Source organism: Corvus kubaryi, unplaced genomic scaffold, assembly GCF_017639235.1.
Source record: "Corvus kubaryi isolate FWS band 111438036 unplaced genomic scaffold, C.kubaryi_AGA036_p1.0 133, whole genome shotgun sequence".
Classification (NCBI taxonomy): Eukaryota; Metazoa; Chordata; class Aves; order Passeriformes; family Corvidae; genus Corvus; species Corvus kubaryi.
In genome coordinates, this window is record NW_024580667.1 from 1,839,227 (window position 1) to 1,860,166 (window position 20,940).

The following is a 20,940-nucleotide window of genomic DNA, read 5'->3' on the forward strand; positions in this document are numbered from 1 at the left end:
GTTGCCTCTTGTCCTGCTGAAGAGCCTGGATCCATCCTCTTGGCACCCTTCTTCAGACATTTATACACACTAATGAGGTGCTCTCTCAGTTGTCTCCTCTCGAGGCTGAACAGCCCCAGCTCCCCCAGCCTTTCCTCATCAGAGAGATGCTCCAGTCCTTTCATCTTCGTAGCCTCCACTGGACCCGTTCCAGGAGTTCCACATCTCTCTTGTCCTGAGGAGACCTGGACACAGCACCCCAGATGTGCCTCACCTGGCCTAAACAGAGGCACAGGATCACCTCCCTGACCTGCTGGCACTGCTCCTCCTAAGGCAAAGGGTTCTCACGGCAGGCTCCTCCTCCGCGGCGGGGAGGGGCCGAGGCCGCCGGGTCCCGCCGCGCAGCTCCGGCGGCGGGCGGCGATCCGCAGCCGCACCCGGCCCGGCCGCTCGGCTCGGCAAGCTGGCAGGAAGAGGAGAAGGTGGAAGGAGGGAGCAGCAGCAGCACCGGGAACAGCAGCCCAGGGTAGGCTGTGCGGGCGGGGGCGGCCGCGCACCTGCCGAGCCCCCGGCGGGGGCGGAGCGGGGGCGGCTCCTCGGCCGCGGGGCCGCTCGGGAGCGGCGGCCGGGCCGGGCCGGCCGGGGGTGTTGGGGAGCGGCGGCCGCGGAGCTCAGTCATGCTGCCGGCCACCAGCGCTCCGCCGCCTTTTGTCTCCTTTTCTCCCGTTTATTTTTCCACGGGCGGGCGCTGCCCGGAGCTCCCCATCGTGCCGGACGGGGAGGGTCGTTTGGAGGCGCTCCTCGGTTTCGGGGGTGGCACCGCAGGTTGGTGCCCCGGGGGCGCGGGGCTGCCGGCGGGACCCGAGACAAAGCCCGGCCCTGCCCTGTTCGACACCTGCCCTGGCTGCGGGTCCCCGGGGAAGGCGGTGCTGCCCCTTCCCCGGCTGGGCTTCCGCTGCCCTTGACCTTTGGGATGGCTGGAGCCGCTCTGGTCTGTCCTGCGGGTCCCAGGGCACCAGCTCACCGTGCGCTCACAGGGGCTGTGGTCCTATGTGGCTAAGCCACGGTGAACCCTTTTCCCCCCTGTATTAAATAGAGAGAACGCGGCTGTATAAGGCCCCAGAGTGATGGATTTGGCAGGTTCTGGTTCAGGTGCAGAGCTGCCGGGTATTAAGCACAATGTGCATTTGATGCGCGTGTGTGCGGAGGCGTTTTGAGCCCTTAAGGACACCCCGGGGAGGGTTTGGTTACCCAGTGTCTGCAGACAGAATTAATCTCAGCCCCGGGGGAGCTGCTCTGTGGCTGGGCAGGACCTTCCCGCTGCCTCTCCAGCACAGCTGATCCAGGGTTTGCCGTGTTTGCAGGGGGAAAGAGCCGCTCACCAGTGACTGTTTTCCTGAAATAGGGAGGAAGGTATGCTTCAGCCGCTGCAGCAAAGGCGCAATACCAAGTTTGAAAGGTAAATATGGTTTCAAAGTAAATACCGGAATATGGCTTTGTACATTGCAGTGCAGCAAGGAGGAAGTGGAGGGTTGGTTTCACTGTCGACAGAAATACTTGCTGAAAATGAAAGAACATTAAACAATTTTGTGTGATTGAATGGGTCGTTGTCCTTGGGCTTCATCAGTAAATCTGAAATACAGAAAATGTGTTGGTAAACTACTGGTTATGTGTTGTAGCCTATTAGTGTAATTTCTGAAGTGTAGCGTGGTTTTTAAATCTGTTTTAATCTACAGTAAAAGGTGATCTTTACAAACTGTTATTACAAGTTTTATTGCCACAAATTTCTTTGCGTATGGGGAGGATGTTTTTTATGTTTATTAAAATGCACGTGAATGTCGGAGGAACTTAAGGATGTGTGGAGACAGAGATAAGTTGTTGACAGGCAAATGAGAACTCAGGTGTTTCTGCCTGTGGTACATAAAATGAAATCAACCCCTGTCAGATAGAGTTAGGCTGCAGTTCTCTCTGTGCTGCTGATAGTCCAGTCATCTATGCTGGGGAGTGGCTGGGATCCTTGTGATAGGATTTATGGTAAGGATGCACTGCTGGGAGGTGGTGTATGATCTGTGCAGCAAGTGCACAGATGTGCAACCTGGCGTGACCACTGAGCACTGAAACCTTTTGTAAGATGTGTGAAGTCTTTTCCTGCTTGCACTAGCGCTGTTAAATAGTAACCTGCTAAACAATTGCTTTGCTATAATGATAATTGCCCTGTCCCATTATATTTTAAGAGAGCCGTTTGAGGAGGTGTTTGACCTCAGGTGTTGTTCTTTGCTGGCCTCTCGCGTTTTTTTCCACTAGATATTTTTGTCACCTCGCTTGGTATGATCAGTGAAATAATTTTGGTGTTTGGGACTACTGAGAGAGATGAGAAAAGGGGTTTGAGATCATCCTGAAATGGATCTGTTACTGCTGGAAGAAAAATTCACTCCTGGTGTGAGCTACCTATGCCAACCTCTTTTTCTCCTTATCTTTTTTCTCCCACTTGGAGCTATCTGCAGCTCATTTCAATCAAACACAGATTACTGATGAGAAATTGTTGTTTTGAAATGGAAATTTTGAAATCTAACTAACCAGCTGTGGCTGTAAGGGGCAATCTCACCTTTTAGTCCTTGTCTTTATGCTTCTGCTGCCTTGGATTCATCCTACATGGCAATTTTGTGGCCACAGAATGAGTTCATATTCTCTATTGGATCAGCTGTATTTCAGGGCAGGATTTCTGATGGATCAGGCACCTGAACCATGGCTGTAGGACTACAAGGTCTGACACAACAGAGGCAGGGATCTGTATCTGGAGTTGGGAGAGGAGGGGGTGGGGTTGCACTTTCCCTAACCTCCTCAACCTCAGAGAGGAGGTAGGAAACTCCTGTTGGGTAGGAATGATTATGGGGTTTGATTAATTGCACAATCTGATTCAGGGCCAGGGAGGGGGTGGAACATGCCAAACGAGATTAGCAAGTCAAATCACTCTTAGGGTAGGGAGGTGGCAAGCTGAACCAGGACACTGTAGAAAAAATAGAGGTATGACAAAAATGTGTTAGCATAAAGGAGCAGAGCCTTGATCTTCTGGTGGGATACTCTGTTATGTAAAGAGGGGGTAGTGTTCCTCCATCCCTGGGGAGAAGGCCTGTGTGGGTGGTGAAGCTTTCAAGTTGCCAGCTTGGACATAGCAGATCCTGTTCGGTGTTGTCACTTACCTGGCTGAGGAGGAGCAGTTTGGATTTCTGTAGTAAGATGGGGCAGTGAAGATGAGAGGAGAGAGTCTCACACCTTTGCCTGTCCTGTGGCAGCCCCTAAAATTCTCTGGTGAGCACCAACCATGGGTTTGGCAGTTGTGCTTTCTTGCTTTGGCTCACCTCCCGTTGTTTACCAGGAGAGCTGATCCTGAATCCTGCCAGCTTCCTGTCAGGAGCATGGTGCTGACATTAACCAGGGCTGCCAGGAGGGTGGCGGGGTTGTTGCAGACCCTGGAGTGTCCCCTGGCATCCTGCTGGGGTAGCTCGGTTTGTATGTGTGAGTTGTGGTCACACCTTTTGCATACAGCTCCTTTTGCCACCTGACTCAGCAGCTGCCTGAGCTGCTGCCAGGTCACAGTGCAGCCAGTTCCTGTTGCAGTACCTGTAATAAAATGTGGGGTTTTTTATTGTCGAGGGGCTTCAGCCCACGTTGGAACAAACAGGAGGAACTCTGTGATGCTTTAAACCAAACTGCCACGGTCTCGCTCTTCCCCGTGTGTTAAGGACACACATGATCCTGCCTTCTCCCTTCTGCTGGTGTAGGGAGCTTAAGTGGTAAAAAAACTTGGTTTTTTCCTTTTCCAAGTTTTCTGGCTATGTAGAGCTTTGTGCAGTGCTGATACTGGGTCAGGGAAATGGGGTGGAAGAGGGAGTGCTGGTCAAGCCTTGCTGGCAGCATTGTTCAGCAGCACCCGCTCTCAAGCTGGAGGAGTCTCTTATTCCAGGCTGGAAACACTACAGCCATTTTTGAACAAATTGCAAGCTCATGAATGTTTCTGATGTGCTCAAACAGATCTCTGTGAGCTGGGAATTGCTTATTTGTAGTCATTCAGGGACAAAAGCGGAGTGTTTTGATGTAAGCTGGCTTTGGATCAAGTTTTGAGTACATCTTCCCTTTGTGTCTCCACTGCTTTGTACTATGCCAAGCTCTCAAAATAAATTCTAAATTATAAAAACCAGAGAAGGCTGCAATTTGTATAGGCTTAAAGTTCTCCACTGCATTTTTGATGTAAAGGTTAGTGATGTTAATTACTTGCCTCTGAAATAGATAATTGCTGATTCAAATGTTATGATTAGAAAATATCCCAATAACTCGCCCACACTATTTACTTACCAGCTTCTCTTGTTTGACGATCAGCAGTAAACAAAGGCAGAGTGAAGAATTTGCCACGTCGTGACTGAAGGTAAAAGGAAAAAAAAAAAATCCTACAGGGAGATCAGCTCAGCAGCAGATATTCCACATTTGTGGCATCCAGAGGTTTTGGGGGGATCTTTGTTACGCTTCCAGAAGAAACAAATAACGCTGTCACACATACATCATTGTGTCACCTAAAATCTGGTGCCAGCTGTGGTGTAGATGGCTCAGCTTCCTCCGGGGATTCGTTTCATCACTTCATTCTCACGAGATCAGTGGTAAGTCTTGAAGTGTTGGTGGTGATCTTTGCTGTGGACAGTGTGAGTTTGTATCTGTTGCCTTGCTCAGAATTTTTGCTTTTTCATTGCTTAATACATACAGGAAGAACATACAGTCAGTTGTATAATAAATAAATATTGCTGACATATAAAAAGTGGGGTGCTTTGTTGGGAAACCCAGACAAACCCTTACTAGTCAAGTGTGCTGGAGAATAAAAGCCTTTTGTCCTTTTCTGTGCAAGGTATGTATTTGAAAGGATAAATTGCATTTTCACGCTCCTAGGTGGGAGGAGTGCTCAAGATTAGCTTTCTTTTCTTAGCCAGAAGTGTATTTTCTCCCCAGTAATTTGATGTGTGATACAGACTTGTACAATTACAGTGTTAGTTCTTGTGATGCCATGAAGATTTTTGCCTTTTCTTTTATACCCCTGTTATACCTTTTTACAACTTCTGTATTTTTAGTGCTTTTTGCCTACATTCTTGGACTTGTTTGTTCAGCTAGGAGACTCAACATTTTAGAAGCTTGGTAGCCAGGGATCAGTGTGCCCCAGACCCCAAGGTCCTCTCCAGAACACATTCTGTAAACCAAGAGAGAACCATCCAGGGGAAGGTTCCTTGGGGAGGGGGGCTCACTCGAGCCTCTCCTTGGGGAATCTTTGATAGATCTGCTAATTAGTAAAACCTATAATGTTATACCTGATCTTTTGGGGCTGTGCATTGTGGTGTGCATTTCGGTGCATTTGACCTGGATGTGTGCACCTGGGGCTCCTTAAAATAAATACCAAGGTAAAATCCCTTTTTTCCTTCTGTGTTTGACTCTCGGTTTTAAGACCAGGAAAAGGCATCACTTACTACTGCAATATTAAAAAAATAAAAAGCAACAAAACTCCCCAGCAAAACCAAACAAAAATCAAATCCTCCTTGCTTTAGGAAAACTAATCCTGGAAGCTTTATGGCCTGTGCTTTCTGAGATAGAATACTGAGTCAATTGTGTGTGAATAACAAAAAAATAACGAATGAAAGACCAGGCACTTTCCATCTGAGCAATTTTATCATGTGTTTTCTCTAGTTGAGCAGCAGGAACAAAGTAATTTCAGTTTTATCCCTTGTGAGGATGTTTTCAGTCATGAGGGTGAATAACTCAGCTCATGGGATGACTCTTTAATGCCCCTGTGAATATGCCAGAACTATAAAACAAGACCCTGGATATGTAAAAGTTCGTAAGGCAAAAAATGATTGAAAAAGGTTCATTAAAAATCAGGGACTGTAGCAGGCAGTGTGATATCAGATATTTGTGTGTATATATGTACTTTTACTTACAGATGTTATTTTTAAGATCGAGGCTAGAAGGAGCCAGTAGATACACTCTGGGTACTTTTAAAAGCACAAATCCACAAAACACTCTCCTTAAACATCTGAGATTGCAGGTAGAGAATAGAATAAATCAGATTAATGTCTTTGTTTAATGCTTGCAGTGACAGTGAGATTCAGATGCCCTTTTAATTTAGCTGAACAGTAGAGAAAGTCCCAAGGATGCCAGTGAGGCACAAAGGAGAATTCCTTCCCAATCCCAAAGCTGCTCACTTCTGTTCCATGTGCTCCAGTGTCAGTCCCATTTTCCATCTCTAGAAATGACTGATTTCTATTGTTAGAGGAAGGCAAAAGTAAAGTAAGATCCTAAAGTAAGAAAAGAAGGAACACCCCACAATATCCAAACTGACAATTGAGAGAGCCATCACTTATGTCATAGTAATACCACAAAACCCAGCGAGACAGGGAGGTGTGCAGTCTGATTATCAGTGTGTTTAAAGTTGAACTGATATTTTATAGCCCCCAAAGGAGGGTTGCAAACAAGGCAGGTCAGCTCTGTGGGCTCAGGGTGCTGCCACGTTGTCCTGCCTGCTGCCGTGTGCCACCAGGCTCCCTCCCAAAGCCTCATCAGAGCAGATGGGAAGGAGCATAACTGGGAGGGTGGTTCTTCAGTCTGCTGGAGAGCACAAAAAAGCTGTCTTCCAGTATTCCATATTATCAATGATTTGTGTAATGTTTTTTGTGTAACTTGGTGTTAAAAGAAAATCTAAAAAAAATAATTTCCAGATTTTTTTTTTTTTTTATGTTGTAGGTATAGAGCTTTCATTTTCTCTCTTACTTTCCTGCTGTATGCTAGCTTCCATCTGTCAAGGAAACCTATCAGTATAGTGAAGGTAAGAGAGGTGGTGTCCTTGTTTAAACATCCTCCTGCTCCTGTCAGACACAGATGTCATTGTCTTTTTCAGTATTTCCTGTTGTGAAAGGCAAGGTTAAACTTTAGCTTGAAATGCCTTCAAGATGAAAGGCTGATAAAGCTGGTACACAGTGATATTTGCTTGGTAAACTTTAGTGAGACCACACCTAGAATATTGCGTGTGAGTCTGGGTTTTGGGCTGGAAACAGCTGTGCCTACACTTCATTCATGTGAATTAATCTAATTAGAGATATTTGAGAGGTTTACATTCTTACGGTTGAGAAAAGTTGTTCATAACTGATGAGTTGAACATTCCACTGGCATTTCCAAGAGTGTTCCCAGTACTGTTGAGCATCGTAATCATCGTTGTCTGTACCCTTGTGACTGTTCCCAGTGAAGCTGATGACACAAACTCTCTAATTTTGGGTTTGTTACTTTAATCTTCAGTGTTTGTAGCTTGTGCCAAACACAAACCAAATCCCCCAGTGCTGTCTTGTATAAAACTGATGAGTAACAATGGGCAGAGTACTTGATGTTACTGCAGAATTTCGAAGTTGTCACTGTCAGAAACACCAGGTTACAGTAGAATGTTTTTTCTAACCATGCCATTACTCCTTCATGGAATGGTGGCTTCACCCAGCAAAATACCAAGCAATTAATAATGGCCAACAATTTCACTGATTTTGGTGGGTTTGACACAGGTACTTATAAATCTAGAATTGATAAATTTCTTGCTGTAGGAGAATTATCAGTCCCCAATTTTCCATTTTCACATGTCCTTTCTGTTTCAGGGAGAGCTGCACAAGCATTGTGCTGCTTCACATGAAGTTGAGGTTGACTCCTACAAAGAATATGCTGCCCAGATCCAGCCTGTCAAAAAGCCATTTAATGCCTCTCAGTGTGGTTGGGAGCCATTTGGTAAGGCTTGGGTTTTTTTGGTTTTCTGTTTTCCTTTCCTAATAATGAGCTGATATTCGTAATTAGATTATTTGCTTCTAGCTGTTTCTTCACATATGGGGGGATGTGCATGGAAGGGGTGTTTGTTTTCCATGTCCTCACTCATTTCTCCACAGAAAGTGAAGTCGTGTCTTACCTTATGATGTCTTTGCTACTTAAAGTCACTTAAACAAATTATATTATTTTACTTGTTAAAGCTATGAGATGGTTTCAGTAGATCAGTTTTCAGTCAGAAAATGGGATTTGTCTTTAGAATGTCTATTAAGGAAAAAAGGGTGAAGAATAAAATCAATCATTATCATTTTCTGCTTGTTTAATTCAAGGTCCAGCAATCTTTTAAGTGAAATTACTTGGTGCTTATCTAAATTGGAACTTTTCAGAGTCCTTATCTGCCTGAAAGAATATTTTCCTCTCTGTTTTAATGAAGAAAAAGGGGAGACTTTATTGCAGAAGAGACTTGTCAACTTACTGGGTAGCTTATGAACCTGGCCTTTCACTTGAATAGAAGAAAAAATATTTGCCTACTGAACAATTAAAGTTTAATTTAATCGTATTTGACTTTAAATGAGACTTTGAATCATTCCTTGACACTTTTATTGCTACCAGGAACATCAGTGGAACAGATTAGTCCGTTCTGTCAAGGTGCCAGTCCACCCCAGTCTGTGTAACCATACATTCTAATAAGTCTTTAATTAGCAATTAAAAAAAAGTCCTGCTCTCTTCAAAGATAATTAAAGATCTGAGCTCTGGGGTTTCTGTGGACAAAATGCAGTGTATTAACTGCCTGCTGCAGGGTCTGCTGGAAAAATTTAATCCCCCAGGTGGGATGCAGTTAAACTTGGGGAGTGTTTCTTGTCCCTGGGCCGGGGAGTTGAGTTTGTTTGTCTGAAACATTGATTGACTTTTTTTAATGGAGACTTCTGAGCCCAACTGTCCTTCTTTTTTCATGGACATTATTGCCAAGCTGCCCCTTTGGAATGGCACTCTAGACTTGTTCTTTCAGCTGTTTTTCAGGCAAAGCTGGGAGTGACACTGAAAGAAGGAATATGCTTTAGTATCTGTGACTTCATGGTCAAAGCCAATGGCAATTCTGGCGATTTATTGCAAATAAATATACAAACTGTCTATGTGGGTATGAGCTCAGGTCCCTTGAGACTTGACTTGGTGTTTCCATCTGGGTGGAGCCCCTTCTGCTCCCTCCATCCTGTCTGCAGTTCCCTTTTAGGTGTGATTATGGTTGTTTGCTCTACAGGGCAGAACTCTGGGGTTTTTTTAAGCAAAACTTTTCTGTGCTTTGTGAATAGCTGGAAAATGAAATGCAAGAGGCTTTAACCATTTAAAAAAATATTAAGCTGATTCTTTGAAAGACTTTATAATGGAATATTTTTTTTCAGCCTTTTTGACTCCTAGGACTTCACGCTTTTGAAACTCATCTTTCCACTTTTAATCAAGGCTGTTAAATTGGATTTTGGATTTTCTTTTGCCTAAGGCCTCATAAGAAAAAGGCACCTTGCCAGTAACTGATGTTTCTTCTCTTCCAAAATGCTGTTTTGAATAAGGTAGAATTTAGGATGGGTCTACCAATACTTTCCTGATATGTTAGAGGCAGAAGGGGTTTTTTTTTTGTTAAATAAAACATTGGCAAAATGTTTGCTGAAGTCTGAAAGTGCCTACTGAAAATTAAATGTCAGTGCATGTTCACTGACATTTTTCTTGTTATGTATAGAAATGGTTGGGAGGTAATTAGTACATTTAAACTGATAATTTGTTTTGAAAATTATTCTTAGATAAGAGCAACTACAAACAGTTACTGGGAGCGCTGGATTACTCATTTTTGTGTGCATATGCAGTTGGAATGTATTTAAGGTAAAACCCCACTCTCTTTACTGTTTATTTATGAGGCTGTGTGACTTCTGAGATATTTTGCTTTCCTGCTGCAGAGTTTCTGATGGAGAGTGAGATATTGATTGCTATGGGGAAAAAAACCAACATGATTCTGAGCCCCGGTGGTCTTAATGTCTGATATATAGAAAGTTTTTACCTGCACCAATCTTGACTGCCTTGTGCAGGAATATTTTCCAGGCTGAAGTCTAGCCTGTCTTTTTTTCATGCAGAATATAAAGAAATATGCACTGGAATATCTGTCCTCAAACTTAATCAGTCTTCAAATTGCACTGATTGGGTTAAAATGATTGTCCTGGCTTTCTTTAGAGTCAAAGAATGGAGCAGATACCTCCTAAAAATAATACCAAGCCCATCTTAAAGCGTGTAGTCTTAGCTGCTGTTTGGAGATGCTTCTTTTTATTGACTAAAGCCAGACCCTTCATGAGTAGAATTGTTAGCAAGGGAGACAAGTCTCACTTCAGATGGCTGGAGACACATAATTTGGAAAACGACTCTGTAAGTAAATGGCTTTGAATGTGCTCCAGATGAGTATCTTCTTGAAAGATGGTTGTGCAGATGTCAGAACTTAGCAATTAATGAACTTGAAATGTTTTGTTGGGGTTTTTTTTTCTCTGTCAAGTGCTAAAAATTGCTCCTTTGCTACTGCAAAGGCAACCAGCAGTTACCAGTATGGTTTCTCCTCAACCAGAATTAAACAGCACAAAATATTCTTCATTTGTGAAGGTTTTTGGGGTGTGATCTCATTTTTAATTATGGCTTTTCTCTTTATTTCCTTCCCTGTTCCAAGTGGACTCATAGGAGAGCGGCTGCCCATCCGGTACTATCTGACAGGGGGGATGCTTGCCAGTGGACTCTTCACTGCAATGTTTGGATTGGGTTATTTCTATAATGTACATAATCTCTGGTTTTACATAATGGCCCAGGTAGGCACAGTGTTAATTTAGACACTCAGAGTTCTCATGGTGCTGTTCAGGGTAATACCGGGGATGTTTCACTTGCACACAGTGATGAGTGGTTGGGTGGGAGGATGTAAATGCTGGAATATGTTGTTGATGACAGGCAGAAGTGATAGAGTGGATACCCCCAGGTATTTATTTTTGAAAAATGGTGGGGTTTTTTTGTTTTAGTGGAAGAAATCTTTGAAAGCAAATGAGTGTGTTTCACTCTGTGTCAAATCAGTGATCAAATCTTTGCAAGCTTAAATGCGGGCGAGTTTTAAAACAAGCATATTTACTTCTGTCAGTCTGCCAAGACCTGAGTGACACATCCTGGCTTTCTCTGCAGGAAAATTGCATTTATACTGCTCATGATGAGCAGGCTCCCACACTGGTGTGGCTGGGAACAAGCAGTTTATGTAACGAGATTCACTATTTGAGGTTTTTCAGAGCTCTGATCAGGTGTCACAAGAATTTTTACTGTTGGCCTGCAATGGAATTTAGGTCAGGACCAGGGTAGGGTTGGCTCTGGGGCCATTTTGGACAGGTCTGCACCTTGCACTGCTGCTTTCTGTGTTGTTGCAGTAACACTCTCACCTCTGGCACGTCTGCATGGCACTGAGCAAGGTGGCATGCAGAGATACTAACCTGGGCACAGCACTTCTGTAACCTTGTCACCAATTAATCTGTCACTGCCTCAGCCCTCTTGGATCAGGTGTTTTCCAGGACAGGAGCTGCCTGCTTTAGGGTTGAGCTGACTGTCTCTGCCCTGTGGGATGTGGTCAGTGAGCCCTGTAATTCCAAGAGTGGTCTGACATCACCAGCCCCATTGGTTTTTGTTGGGTACAGTGAGGCTGGGTTTTGTTGCATGTTCAAATGTGAGATTTTGCATTGTGATATTTGTGTCATGGTGCATTTGTAGAGAGGGAGCTTTTTAGGAGTTGAGAGGAGTTAAAGTTCTGTGCAACGTGGAGGCTGAAATAGTTCTTACTTCATCCTGAGTATATTAAGTAAATTCCTCCTCTCTGTTTATTTGCAGGTGTCTGTTAAGCATTTTAAAGTTATCCAGTCTCCCCTAAAGTTGCCTTTTTTTTCTGCTTTATTTGATTGCAAACATGCTTTGCCATATGCTCAAGTTGAGATAAGTGTTGTGCTGCTGCTTGAATGTGGGGAATTCACTTCTCTGCTCAGCTCAGAGCAATGTGATTTTTGGTAAGCATGTGACTGAATTACAGTATTCTGTGAATTAAATCATAAACTAATTATAGAGATGTAAGTAGAGGGAAGAATCTCTGCAAAACTTTGTAACTTGTTTATTCTTGGGGAAAAAAAAAGTCTTCAAAACCCCCCACTAAATTTCTAAATTCAAAGCGTTTGTGTAGACTTCCTTTTCCCAATGCAGCACTTGGCAGGAATGGTGTAGGAACCTGATTTATGGCAGGGAATGTTTATTTATTATTATTTGTATATACTTTCAGATAGCTAATGGGTTGGTGCAAACCACTGGCTGGCCGAGTGTCGTTACATGTATTGGCAACTGGTTTGGAAAAGGAAGGTAAATGATAAATAATCCAAAGGTTTGGAAGTACAGATCAATACATTCTGGGCTGTGATATTATAATCAAATGAAATATCTTTCTTTGGCTTCTGTGGGGTTTTTTTTTGGGGGATGAAGCAAGCAGGTAGAGTTTTGAGAGGCGTTTCCTTTGTTATGCTGATTAATTTATATATGAGTTTGAAACTGTCTCACTCATGTCAAAACAGTGTTCTGTGGTAGCTCTTTTTCAGATGAATTATTTCCGAATTTTATTAGAATAATTCTTGCAAATATAAACAGTCTAAAACTACTCTGAGTAAAGGCTGTTATTATGCCACTTTAATGTGGAATTTCCTGTGTTTTCATTTGTGTTTCAAAACAGTTGTCAGGGTGGAACTGTAAAAAATACCTTTGTGCAATGTCTTTTTTTCTAACACACTTACATAAACTTGAAAATTTCATTTAAAAGACAAAATACATATGGCACCTGATTTAACCTTTCTTTTATCACCTTCTTTAAATCATCTGCTTGGGGCTTTTTTTTATCTTAATCCTTCACAGAGATCACTCATGATGTTTATTTTGTCACACCATACAGTAATTTTCCATAAATTTTGCAAGAGCTGCATGCCAAATCCACTGGCTCTGATAATGGTTGATGCATGTAGCATATAATAATGGTATATAATATGGTACCATCCTTTCTATATGTAGAGTGTTATTGTCTCAGTTCCAGAGAAGGATGTACTGAAATTCAGTATTTGATTTTTATATAAACCACAGGGTAGTTAAGACTATATAGGCTCAAACTAATTTTCCATTAGGAAATGCAGAGAATGGTAGCTGTAACAATACTGAACAAAACCAGTGAGTTTGTGCAAAATAAATACATTTATTCGGGTTTTGCTTTGTGCAAAAGCAGCATCCTTTACTTTTTGGATGCCCCACAGTGGACTGGTGAGTAGGGCTCTGGTTTGAATGTCAGTGACCTGGTTTCATTCTGCTATAAATCCCATGAAGCATGAGCAGACCTCTTAGATCTTGTCTTCAGTCCGTGGAAAAGGTTTGGGTTTGTTCAAGTTAGGCTACTCCAGATAAAATCCTGCTGAGGGCAAGGCAGCTTTCCCATGACTTACAAGGGAAAAGAAATCCCTGCTGTCATGATTTCAATGGGATTTTTGTGGTTTACCTTAGCTCAGCTGGAGCTGATGTACAGCAGCTCTAATCTGGGATTTCCAGGCAGACAGGAGCCTGATGTGTGTGTTAGCCAAGCTTGTGCAGGTGTCATCTTCTACCAGAGCCCAGCAAGTCCAGAATGGGATCAGAAAATACTGAATTTGCCCCACATATCCTGTACAGTTTGATTTCTTCTACTTGATAAGTGTGACACATCCTGCAAGCATCAGATTATTGGTGCAATGTGCTTGCAGGAGGATTTTTATTCCCAAAAGCATCAGACTTGGTGTCCAGATGCTACACAACCTGAGCATACATGTTTTAATCAAAGAAACTATCCAGAAATAGGCAAGCCCTAGTGGTGTTTTTAAATGGCAGTAAGTGCAGGATGAATTTTGTCATGCACTGAGTATTTACAACAGTTTTATTAATATTTAGGTGCCTTGAAATTGCCAGATGGGGATTGTAGCATAAATAATCAGTTAAAGAACTGTAAGACTGCAAATATTTCAGTGACACCACAGATGAACAGCCATTTTGATACACTTTTATCAAGAGATTAATGCTTATAATAAATGTTTGTGTGTGTTGTGTTTTTTTTTTTTTTATTTAAATGCAGGAGAGGTTTGATCATGGGAGTCTGGAATTCACACACTTCAGTGGGGAATATCTTGGGATCCTTGATTGCTGCTTACTGGGTGTCCACGTGCTGGGGTCTCTCCTTTGTGGTGCCTGGGGTCATCGTGGCTGTCATGGGGGTTGTTTGTTTCCTGTTCCTTATTGAACGTGAGTGCTTCAGTGGGACAGAACCATGGAGGGCTCGTATTCCTCAAGCTGTGCCCATGCTTAGAGAACTTCTTCCCAGAACACTTGGTGGAGAAGAGCCTCCAAAGCTCCAATACCTCCAAAGAGTTTATACAGTCAGAATCACAGGATCACTGAGGTTGGAAAAGCCTTCCAAGGTTATCCAGTCCCAGCTGTGCCCGATGCCCACCTTGTCCCCAGCCCAGAGCACTGAGTGCCACCTCCAGGCCTTCCTTGGACATCTCCAGGGATGGGGACTCCAAACCTCCCTGGGCAGCCCCTTCCAGTGCTTGACCACCCTTTCCATGAAGAAACTCTTCCTGATGTCCAACCTGAGCCTGCCCTGGCCCAGCCTGAGGCCGTTCCCTCTCCTCCTGTCCCTGTTCCCTGGGAGCAGAGCCCGACCCCCCCGGCTGCCCCCTCCTGTCAGGGAATTATAGAGAGAAATAAAACACCTCTGAGCCTCCTTTTCTCTGGGCTGAGCCCCCCAGCCTCCCTCAGCTGCTCTTCATCTGATTTGTGCCCCAGACCCCTCCCCAGCTCTGTTACCCAGAAGGTCCCCAGCACCCCTGACAGAATGACATTCCAGAGCTCAGTCCATTGCCCTGTCATTAGCTCTTGTGTTGATAAATGATTTCAGTGTATCTTAGCAGAACGGCCCACCTGGCTGCAGTGCATATTCTGTGCTACCATTCAACCCATGCCATGCATCCTCTGTGCTATGAAATACAGGAGTCAGCTGATGAGCAGGTTTTGACACTTTAATTTAGAAATTAAAGAGGAATGCCCCATCCTGTCCCTGTGCAGACTCAGATGTTTTACTGTGACTGTCCTGTCTCAGGAAGAGAAGTCCTGCACATATAACTATAATTCTGTCATGAGCTGGACTGCCAGAATAGCATTTTTTTATCTGTACTGTCAGTTTATTGTCAGTAAATTACACTATTTGAAAGTGTTGTAGAAGAGATCTTCCTTAGGCTTGTTTTCACCATTAACTATGTGTGGTATTTTATTTCAGATCCTAGAGATGTCAGTTGCTCCTGCACACCGTCCAGTGTAAGTGAATGCATTTTCTTTTTTGATTTTTGCCTCCTAATACACACATTTATTAAGATAGTTCTGGAAATCAGATTGTCTGGGTGCCCCTTTTGTGCCAGGCTGTTATAACTGATCCTGTACTTGAGGCAAGGATTGGATTTCTGTGCTTCACTGGTAAACCAGGAGCTTATTTTCTCTCAAAGCAAGTGAATCAAGAGGTGAATTAATTTGTTTTAAACAAAGTTTTGGAACAAATGATCTTATGACAGTAAACCAAGTCAAAGCTGTTCATCTCTTCTTTTGTGTTTTATTGAGTTTTCTTACTTTTCTTCAGTCTTCCTGAGCACCTTCCTAGGGTGTTTTATGTGCTCACAATTACGTATTTTAGAAAGTTGTGTCAGTGGTGGAAAGATGTCCCTTGGAAATCCTGAGTTGCTGTGTGAGAAGATGATTCCTTTCCTGCCTCGTGTAGCTGTGACCCAAGAGGAGGGAGACAATCCAAATGGAATTGGAGAAAAGGAAAAAGCAAGGAAGGGGAACAAAGAGAGCATTAGGAAGACCAGCTGTGTTTAACTTCTCGTAACAGAATGTCATTCCTGGCCCAGTTTTGTTCAGGACTGTGCTCACAGGTTGATCTTGTTTCATGTTCCATGAGACTCTGGTCTGTGTTTGTCTCTACTGCAGCCAAACTCTGGAGCAATTCTTGCTCCAGGCTCCGAGGAACCTCTGGGCAATCAGGTCTGCCACATTTCCAAGTATTTTTTTGGGATAGTAGAGGGGATTAGCAGAGCAGGCCATGAGGTTTCCCATGTCTGAAGGCAAATCAGAGGTGTAGGTCCCAGGGGAATCCCACATGGAAATTGTCTGTACATGTGGATTCCTGTGACCTTTTCTTTGGAAATCTCACGGGTTGTACAGGGTTGATGGCTGTTTTTTCACCACCTAATATTTTCAGATAGATGGAGTTTTGCATTTTAAGTGCTCTTGAATAGGGACTGAAGGCAACTTTTCTAGTCTGTGTTCTCTCTTCTTTACCAGTTAATGCTTTTTTTATCTTCATATGAAGCACTTCTGATAAAGCTTCTGAATGCATTTAATGCTCTGTGGAACTCCTACTCTTAGTTTATTCCTGTGAGACAAGGTGGCTCACACTGCACTCTGTATTTTTCATTTATTTCTCTTTCATTTCTTAGAAGTAATTTCTGTAAATTTTGAGAGCATTTTAAGTGACTCTCACTGCCTGCTGTTAGGAGTCCCATATTTCCTTAGCTTTTAGGTAGTTCAGAGCATCATTTTTTCAGAATATCCAGTTAAGCCTTATGGAAGTAAGTATTTATTTGTTTCAAATACACTTTAACTGGAAAGCATAACTAAAGAGCTATGCACAGAGTGTTGCTCATATGTCTCAATGAGCTGGTGTGGAAAATTTTGACATGGAAGATCTAATTGCCATGATACTTTCAACAAAAATTTAGCATTTTAGGAGCTATTTCCCCCAGCTGCAGAAAAGGACAAGCATTTGCCTTAATCCTCTCTAGTGCAGCAGCAAGGTCACTGCTCCAGGCTCACTCTCACTGTGTGGGATGCACTTGACCTTCTGTTTCCCTGGAAACCTCCCTCTCCAGAGCAAAGGAATCACTTCTTCCTTCTCAATTCCCATTTCACATCTGGAAATCTGGGAGGAGTTTATAACAGGGCTTCTCCACCTGCCTTGGACACTTCTCAGATTGAGATTTGCTTTGTCCTCGGGAGCTTTATGTCACTGGGACTGCTCAAATGCTTCAGTCCTGAGTGGTCTGCAAGGATTCTAAACCCTTGTGGAAGGGGCTCACAGCTTCTGTTTGCTGCAAGGAGGGTGGGTTTCTAAACTAGGGAAATTAATTAGGTAAGAGTAGAAGTTCAAGATGTCCAGATGTAGATGTGGTAATGACAGTTTCTGACTGCAAAGAAAAGTGAGTGCTAATTGAAGGAAGGTTCGTGTAGTAAAAGAGGGAAAAGATATTTCTTCTGTGTTGTACAGGGGTAGAATTTGACAGGCATCAAATGCTTGCTGTCCCTTTCTTGTTCAGTCATTTCAGTGACAACCTGAACAACCTTGTGTGCTTTTGCAAATAGTTAGAAATCTTTTTTTCTAAGGCATTAAACTTGCTGTTCTCATAAGGCTCAGGTCATTTTGGCCAGATGTCCTGGGTAGGTGCAGGCAGCTCTGCTGGCTGGTGCTAAAAACTAGATCTCCTTGTGGAAGAATGAAGGCAGTTAAATTTAAGCACCACTAAAATAAATGCTCAGCACGAGGGAAGGACTTCAGGTTTATATTAAGATTCAGAGATCAGGTTCCTCTCTGTGTGGTGTCACTGTCTTGGATGAATTTGGTCTACTGTTTATTTGCAGTGTGGTCGTGAGCCCAATATTTCTACAGAGTTTGTAGTGGTGAGTAATCTGATTTCATTGAGTTGTCCAAAACCACAGATGGAGAGTCAGGCACAGGGCCTTGAACGTGTGGTTCTTTCTCTTTGTTCTCTGGTTTCCTGGGCTGTGCTTTATTTGCCTGAGTTCATCTTGGCTCTGCTTTACCCATCTGAAATTTGTTTCCAAATAAATGCTTGAGGACAATAAAGTGCTTTTAAATGCTGGCATTGGAGGCTTAATCTTGACTTTCTGAAGGGCTGTACCTATGACAAATGCAAGTGAGGAGTCAGTGGGCTTTATTCAGAATTGCTGCACTTCCTTCATGAAATTTAAAGAGGAGATTTAACTCTTTTTTTCCCTTCAGGCAATGTGATTTAGAACTGGTTTTATTACTTCTCATCTTTTCTCCCTTTGTCTTTTTTTCTTCCATAGTTACATCTTGTTCATACAGACCTGTGTTTGTGCTCTAGAAACTTCCTTTATCTTGACTTCGCGTTCCCAGAAAACTTCCCTCCCTTAAACTCCTGTTGCAAAGTGCTTGTGCATTTAAAAATTACCAGGCTGCAATTTTTATCTCCTGAAAAGGAGGAAGAAGTCCAAATATTAAATGTGCAGCCTCTCAGTCTAGTCCTTTTCCCTAGACATTTTCTCCTTACCACAGTAAATCTTATTTTTTGACAGTCAAATGAAAAAGTCATTCATTTTTCCTCTGCTGAGCTGCTGATTAAAAATGTAGATGACTTGTCTCTAGGTAATGGATTTTCTTCCCCGTGGATTATTGTAAATCACATTTTTGACAAGAGACAGATTTTCTGTAAGATGAAACGTCAAAATCTGTTTTATCAGACCCTGGGGGCCTGAGTGTTGTTGGTTTATTTTGAGGAATGCGTGTCCAAGACTGCTTGTACCTCAGCTCTGTACTGAGCTGCAGAAATACTACAATTTATCTTCAAAAGTATTTTGCCTTCTTAGAAGGATGTGACTGATGAAGGGCAGTTTGTCTAAAAAATACTGAAGTACATACTCTTGATTTTTTTGGGGGAGGGGGAAAGAATTACCCAGTGATTGATTTTTTTGAGCTGGATTGTTCAGTGACCATTTGCATGCTTTTTTTTATTTGTGGTGGTGAGCTTAAGGGGGTATTATTTGGGACAGAGTTTGTGGGGGTTTTTTATTGTTTTACTTTGGTTGGTTGGTTTTTTTTAACGTGGCATCCAGTGTGTGATTAAACACTTAAACATCTCATCCCTGAGAAATGCACAGTGCTTCTTTTGGACTTAGGTTTTCCATACCTGACTGCACACCTGCTTTAAAGCTGTATATTTACTTCAGCAGACAAATCTGAATGTCCCTGGTAAATCTTTTTAAACCAAAGATCTCGAAATGGTGTTTTCCAGTGAAGGCAGTTTTGGTGTGAACTGACACAGGAATGTACTTCTTAATAAGTAAGGATAAAAAGTAAGTTCATCTGGTGCCTAAAATGTAGCTTTTTTTGTCTCATGTTTTCTTCTGGAACTTGCTGGCGGTGCTCAGGATCCTCATTAACACTCCTGTCCACAAGAACACACTGCATTTCTGGGTTAAAAGTGCTAATATAAGCTAAAGGGATGAACTTTTCTCTTAAAGGGGTTAGGAAAGTGAAAAATCAAAGTTTTCATGAAACAAATCAACTTCTGTAGTTGCTGGTGGAATCATCTGCTTAAGGGCAAAAACTAAGTTGCAATCAGTAAGTTCAGTAGAGGAAAAAGCAGCTAAAATTGTGGAGAGGGGTATGACTGTGCTCTGAATTCAGCTGCTTCTATATAAAACCAGTGTGAAAACAACCTTCAGATCAATTTGTGAGTGCATTTTATGTCCATTGCCAGAGCTCTGTGTAAGAACTCAGAAATCTCAAAACACACTGTCATCAAATTAAAGATGCTCCATTTGGGGTTATGTTTATGTGACAATGCACAAAACCTTGTTCCAGAGAGATGATTGACACTAATGTAATCCTTAAAAGAAACAAGCAGCAAAAATATGGAGTTTGTTTTGTTTTCTTTTTTTAGAATTCTAAAACCTTCCTGAACGGCGCCTCTCGGTGCAGAATCCAGATGCCAGCCTTAAATGCTAAGGAAAATGGCAAACCCCAGGTAAAATATAAAATACTACTGTAAAATATCATAGAAGACTTCTTAAGGCTCACATGAAACATTTACTGCTTGTAAAGATTTCTCCTGTTTTCATGATGCTGAAATCTTGCTTCCATCTTCCCACACAAATGTAACTTCAGATGAGGGAACTAAGCATTACCTGCCATAAGTAATGCAAACTGAGCTGAATGAGCTGGCAATGCTCTTTTTTTGTGATCTTGACACAATTCCAGCAAAAATAATGCACTGCAAAATACTTTAAAGACAGCTCACTTCAAATATTTAAATTATGTATATTGTGTCCCATCCTTGCAGTCTCACTTCTCTCCATTTTCTTTTGAAAGCTGTCTGTACTTAGAAGATTATATGTGGAGATGGAAAGTTCTAAATATAAGCAATTATTCACAAAAATCTTAACTTAAAACTTGTAGCCATAAGGAATGTTATTTCCTACTAGAAGATGAATTCTGGACTTGCCCATTTTGTGGGCAGAAAGCTGTTTTATCTTGTGATGGACATTAACTGAAAATTTCCATTTGAAATTTTGTGTTTGTATTCAGTACACTTGGCGTGCTGTATCCTGAGAGGATAACTTTTTTTTTTTAACTTCTTTCAGACTTTTCCAGGAAAATAGAAACTTCCTGTTCTCTTCATCCTTTGCCCATAGAATAATAATGAGCATTCACAGGGTGGAATAATCAGTGTTGGTAAAAAGGTTTTGAAATTTTTGCTAAGGAAACACTTCCAATACAGCTTAAACCCCCTCTGTACTGAGTTTATTGTTTTTGTTTTGAGCTGCCCAAGAGTAGTCTCCAGCCCAGAGACGATTTGTTGGTGTTATTTCACAACCAGCTGGAAGGTAGGGGGAGATGTAAGAATACCAGCAGGTATCTTTAGACAAGCTGGAATTTACAGAAGAAATTCATCTAAATTTATGGAAGAAGGGGTGGTGAGGCACTGGAGCAAGTGGCCCAGAGAAGCTGTGGCTGCCCCATCCCTGGAAGTGTTCAAAGCCAGGCTGGATGGGGCTCTGAGCAACCTGGGATAGTGGAAGGTGTCCCTGCCCATAGCAGAGGTGAAACTTGATGATCTTTAGGTCCTTTCCAACCAATCTGAGATTCTAAATCATGATGACAAAGCTAAAAACGTACATAAATCAGCAAATCAGTAGAGATTTCTTTTTTAACTCTGC

At 42.5% G+C, this 20,940-nt stretch overlaps 1 protein-coding gene across 6 annotated transcripts in view; it reads left to right on the forward strand.

The window, feature by feature from the left end:
- The first annotated feature begins 355 nt into the window (after positions 1–355).
- Positions 356–20,940, forward strand: part of SLC37A1 (solute carrier family 37 member 1) — a 36,315-nt gene continuing 15,730 nt past the window's right edge. Inside the window, exons 1-11 of one of the 6 annotated variants that reach the window (XM_042033808.1) lie at positions 356–505; positions 1,344–1,438; positions 4,357–4,631; positions 6,754–6,835; positions 7,647–7,773; positions 9,600–9,678; positions 10,505–10,640; positions 11,692–11,864; positions 13,985–14,151; positions 15,188–15,225; positions 19,665–19,748. In XM_042033808.1, coding sequence (XP_041889742.1) covers positions 4,576–4,631; positions 6,754–6,835; positions 7,647–7,773; positions 9,600–9,678; positions 10,505–10,640; positions 11,692–11,864; positions 13,985–14,151; positions 15,188–15,225; positions 19,665–19,748 — 942 coding nt within the window. In that variant the 5' untranslated portion in view covers positions 356–505; positions 1,344–1,438; positions 4,357–4,575. Of the gene's footprint in view, positions 506–627; positions 805–1,343; positions 1,439–4,335; positions 4,632–6,753; positions 6,836–7,646; positions 7,774–9,599; positions 9,679–10,504; positions 10,641–11,691; positions 11,865–12,130; positions 12,208–13,984; positions 14,152–15,187; positions 15,226–19,664; positions 19,749–20,940 lie in introns of those variants that run through there. The other 5 variants (XM_042033788.1, XM_042033758.1, XM_042033777.1 and 2 more) reach the window with 5 other exon arrangements.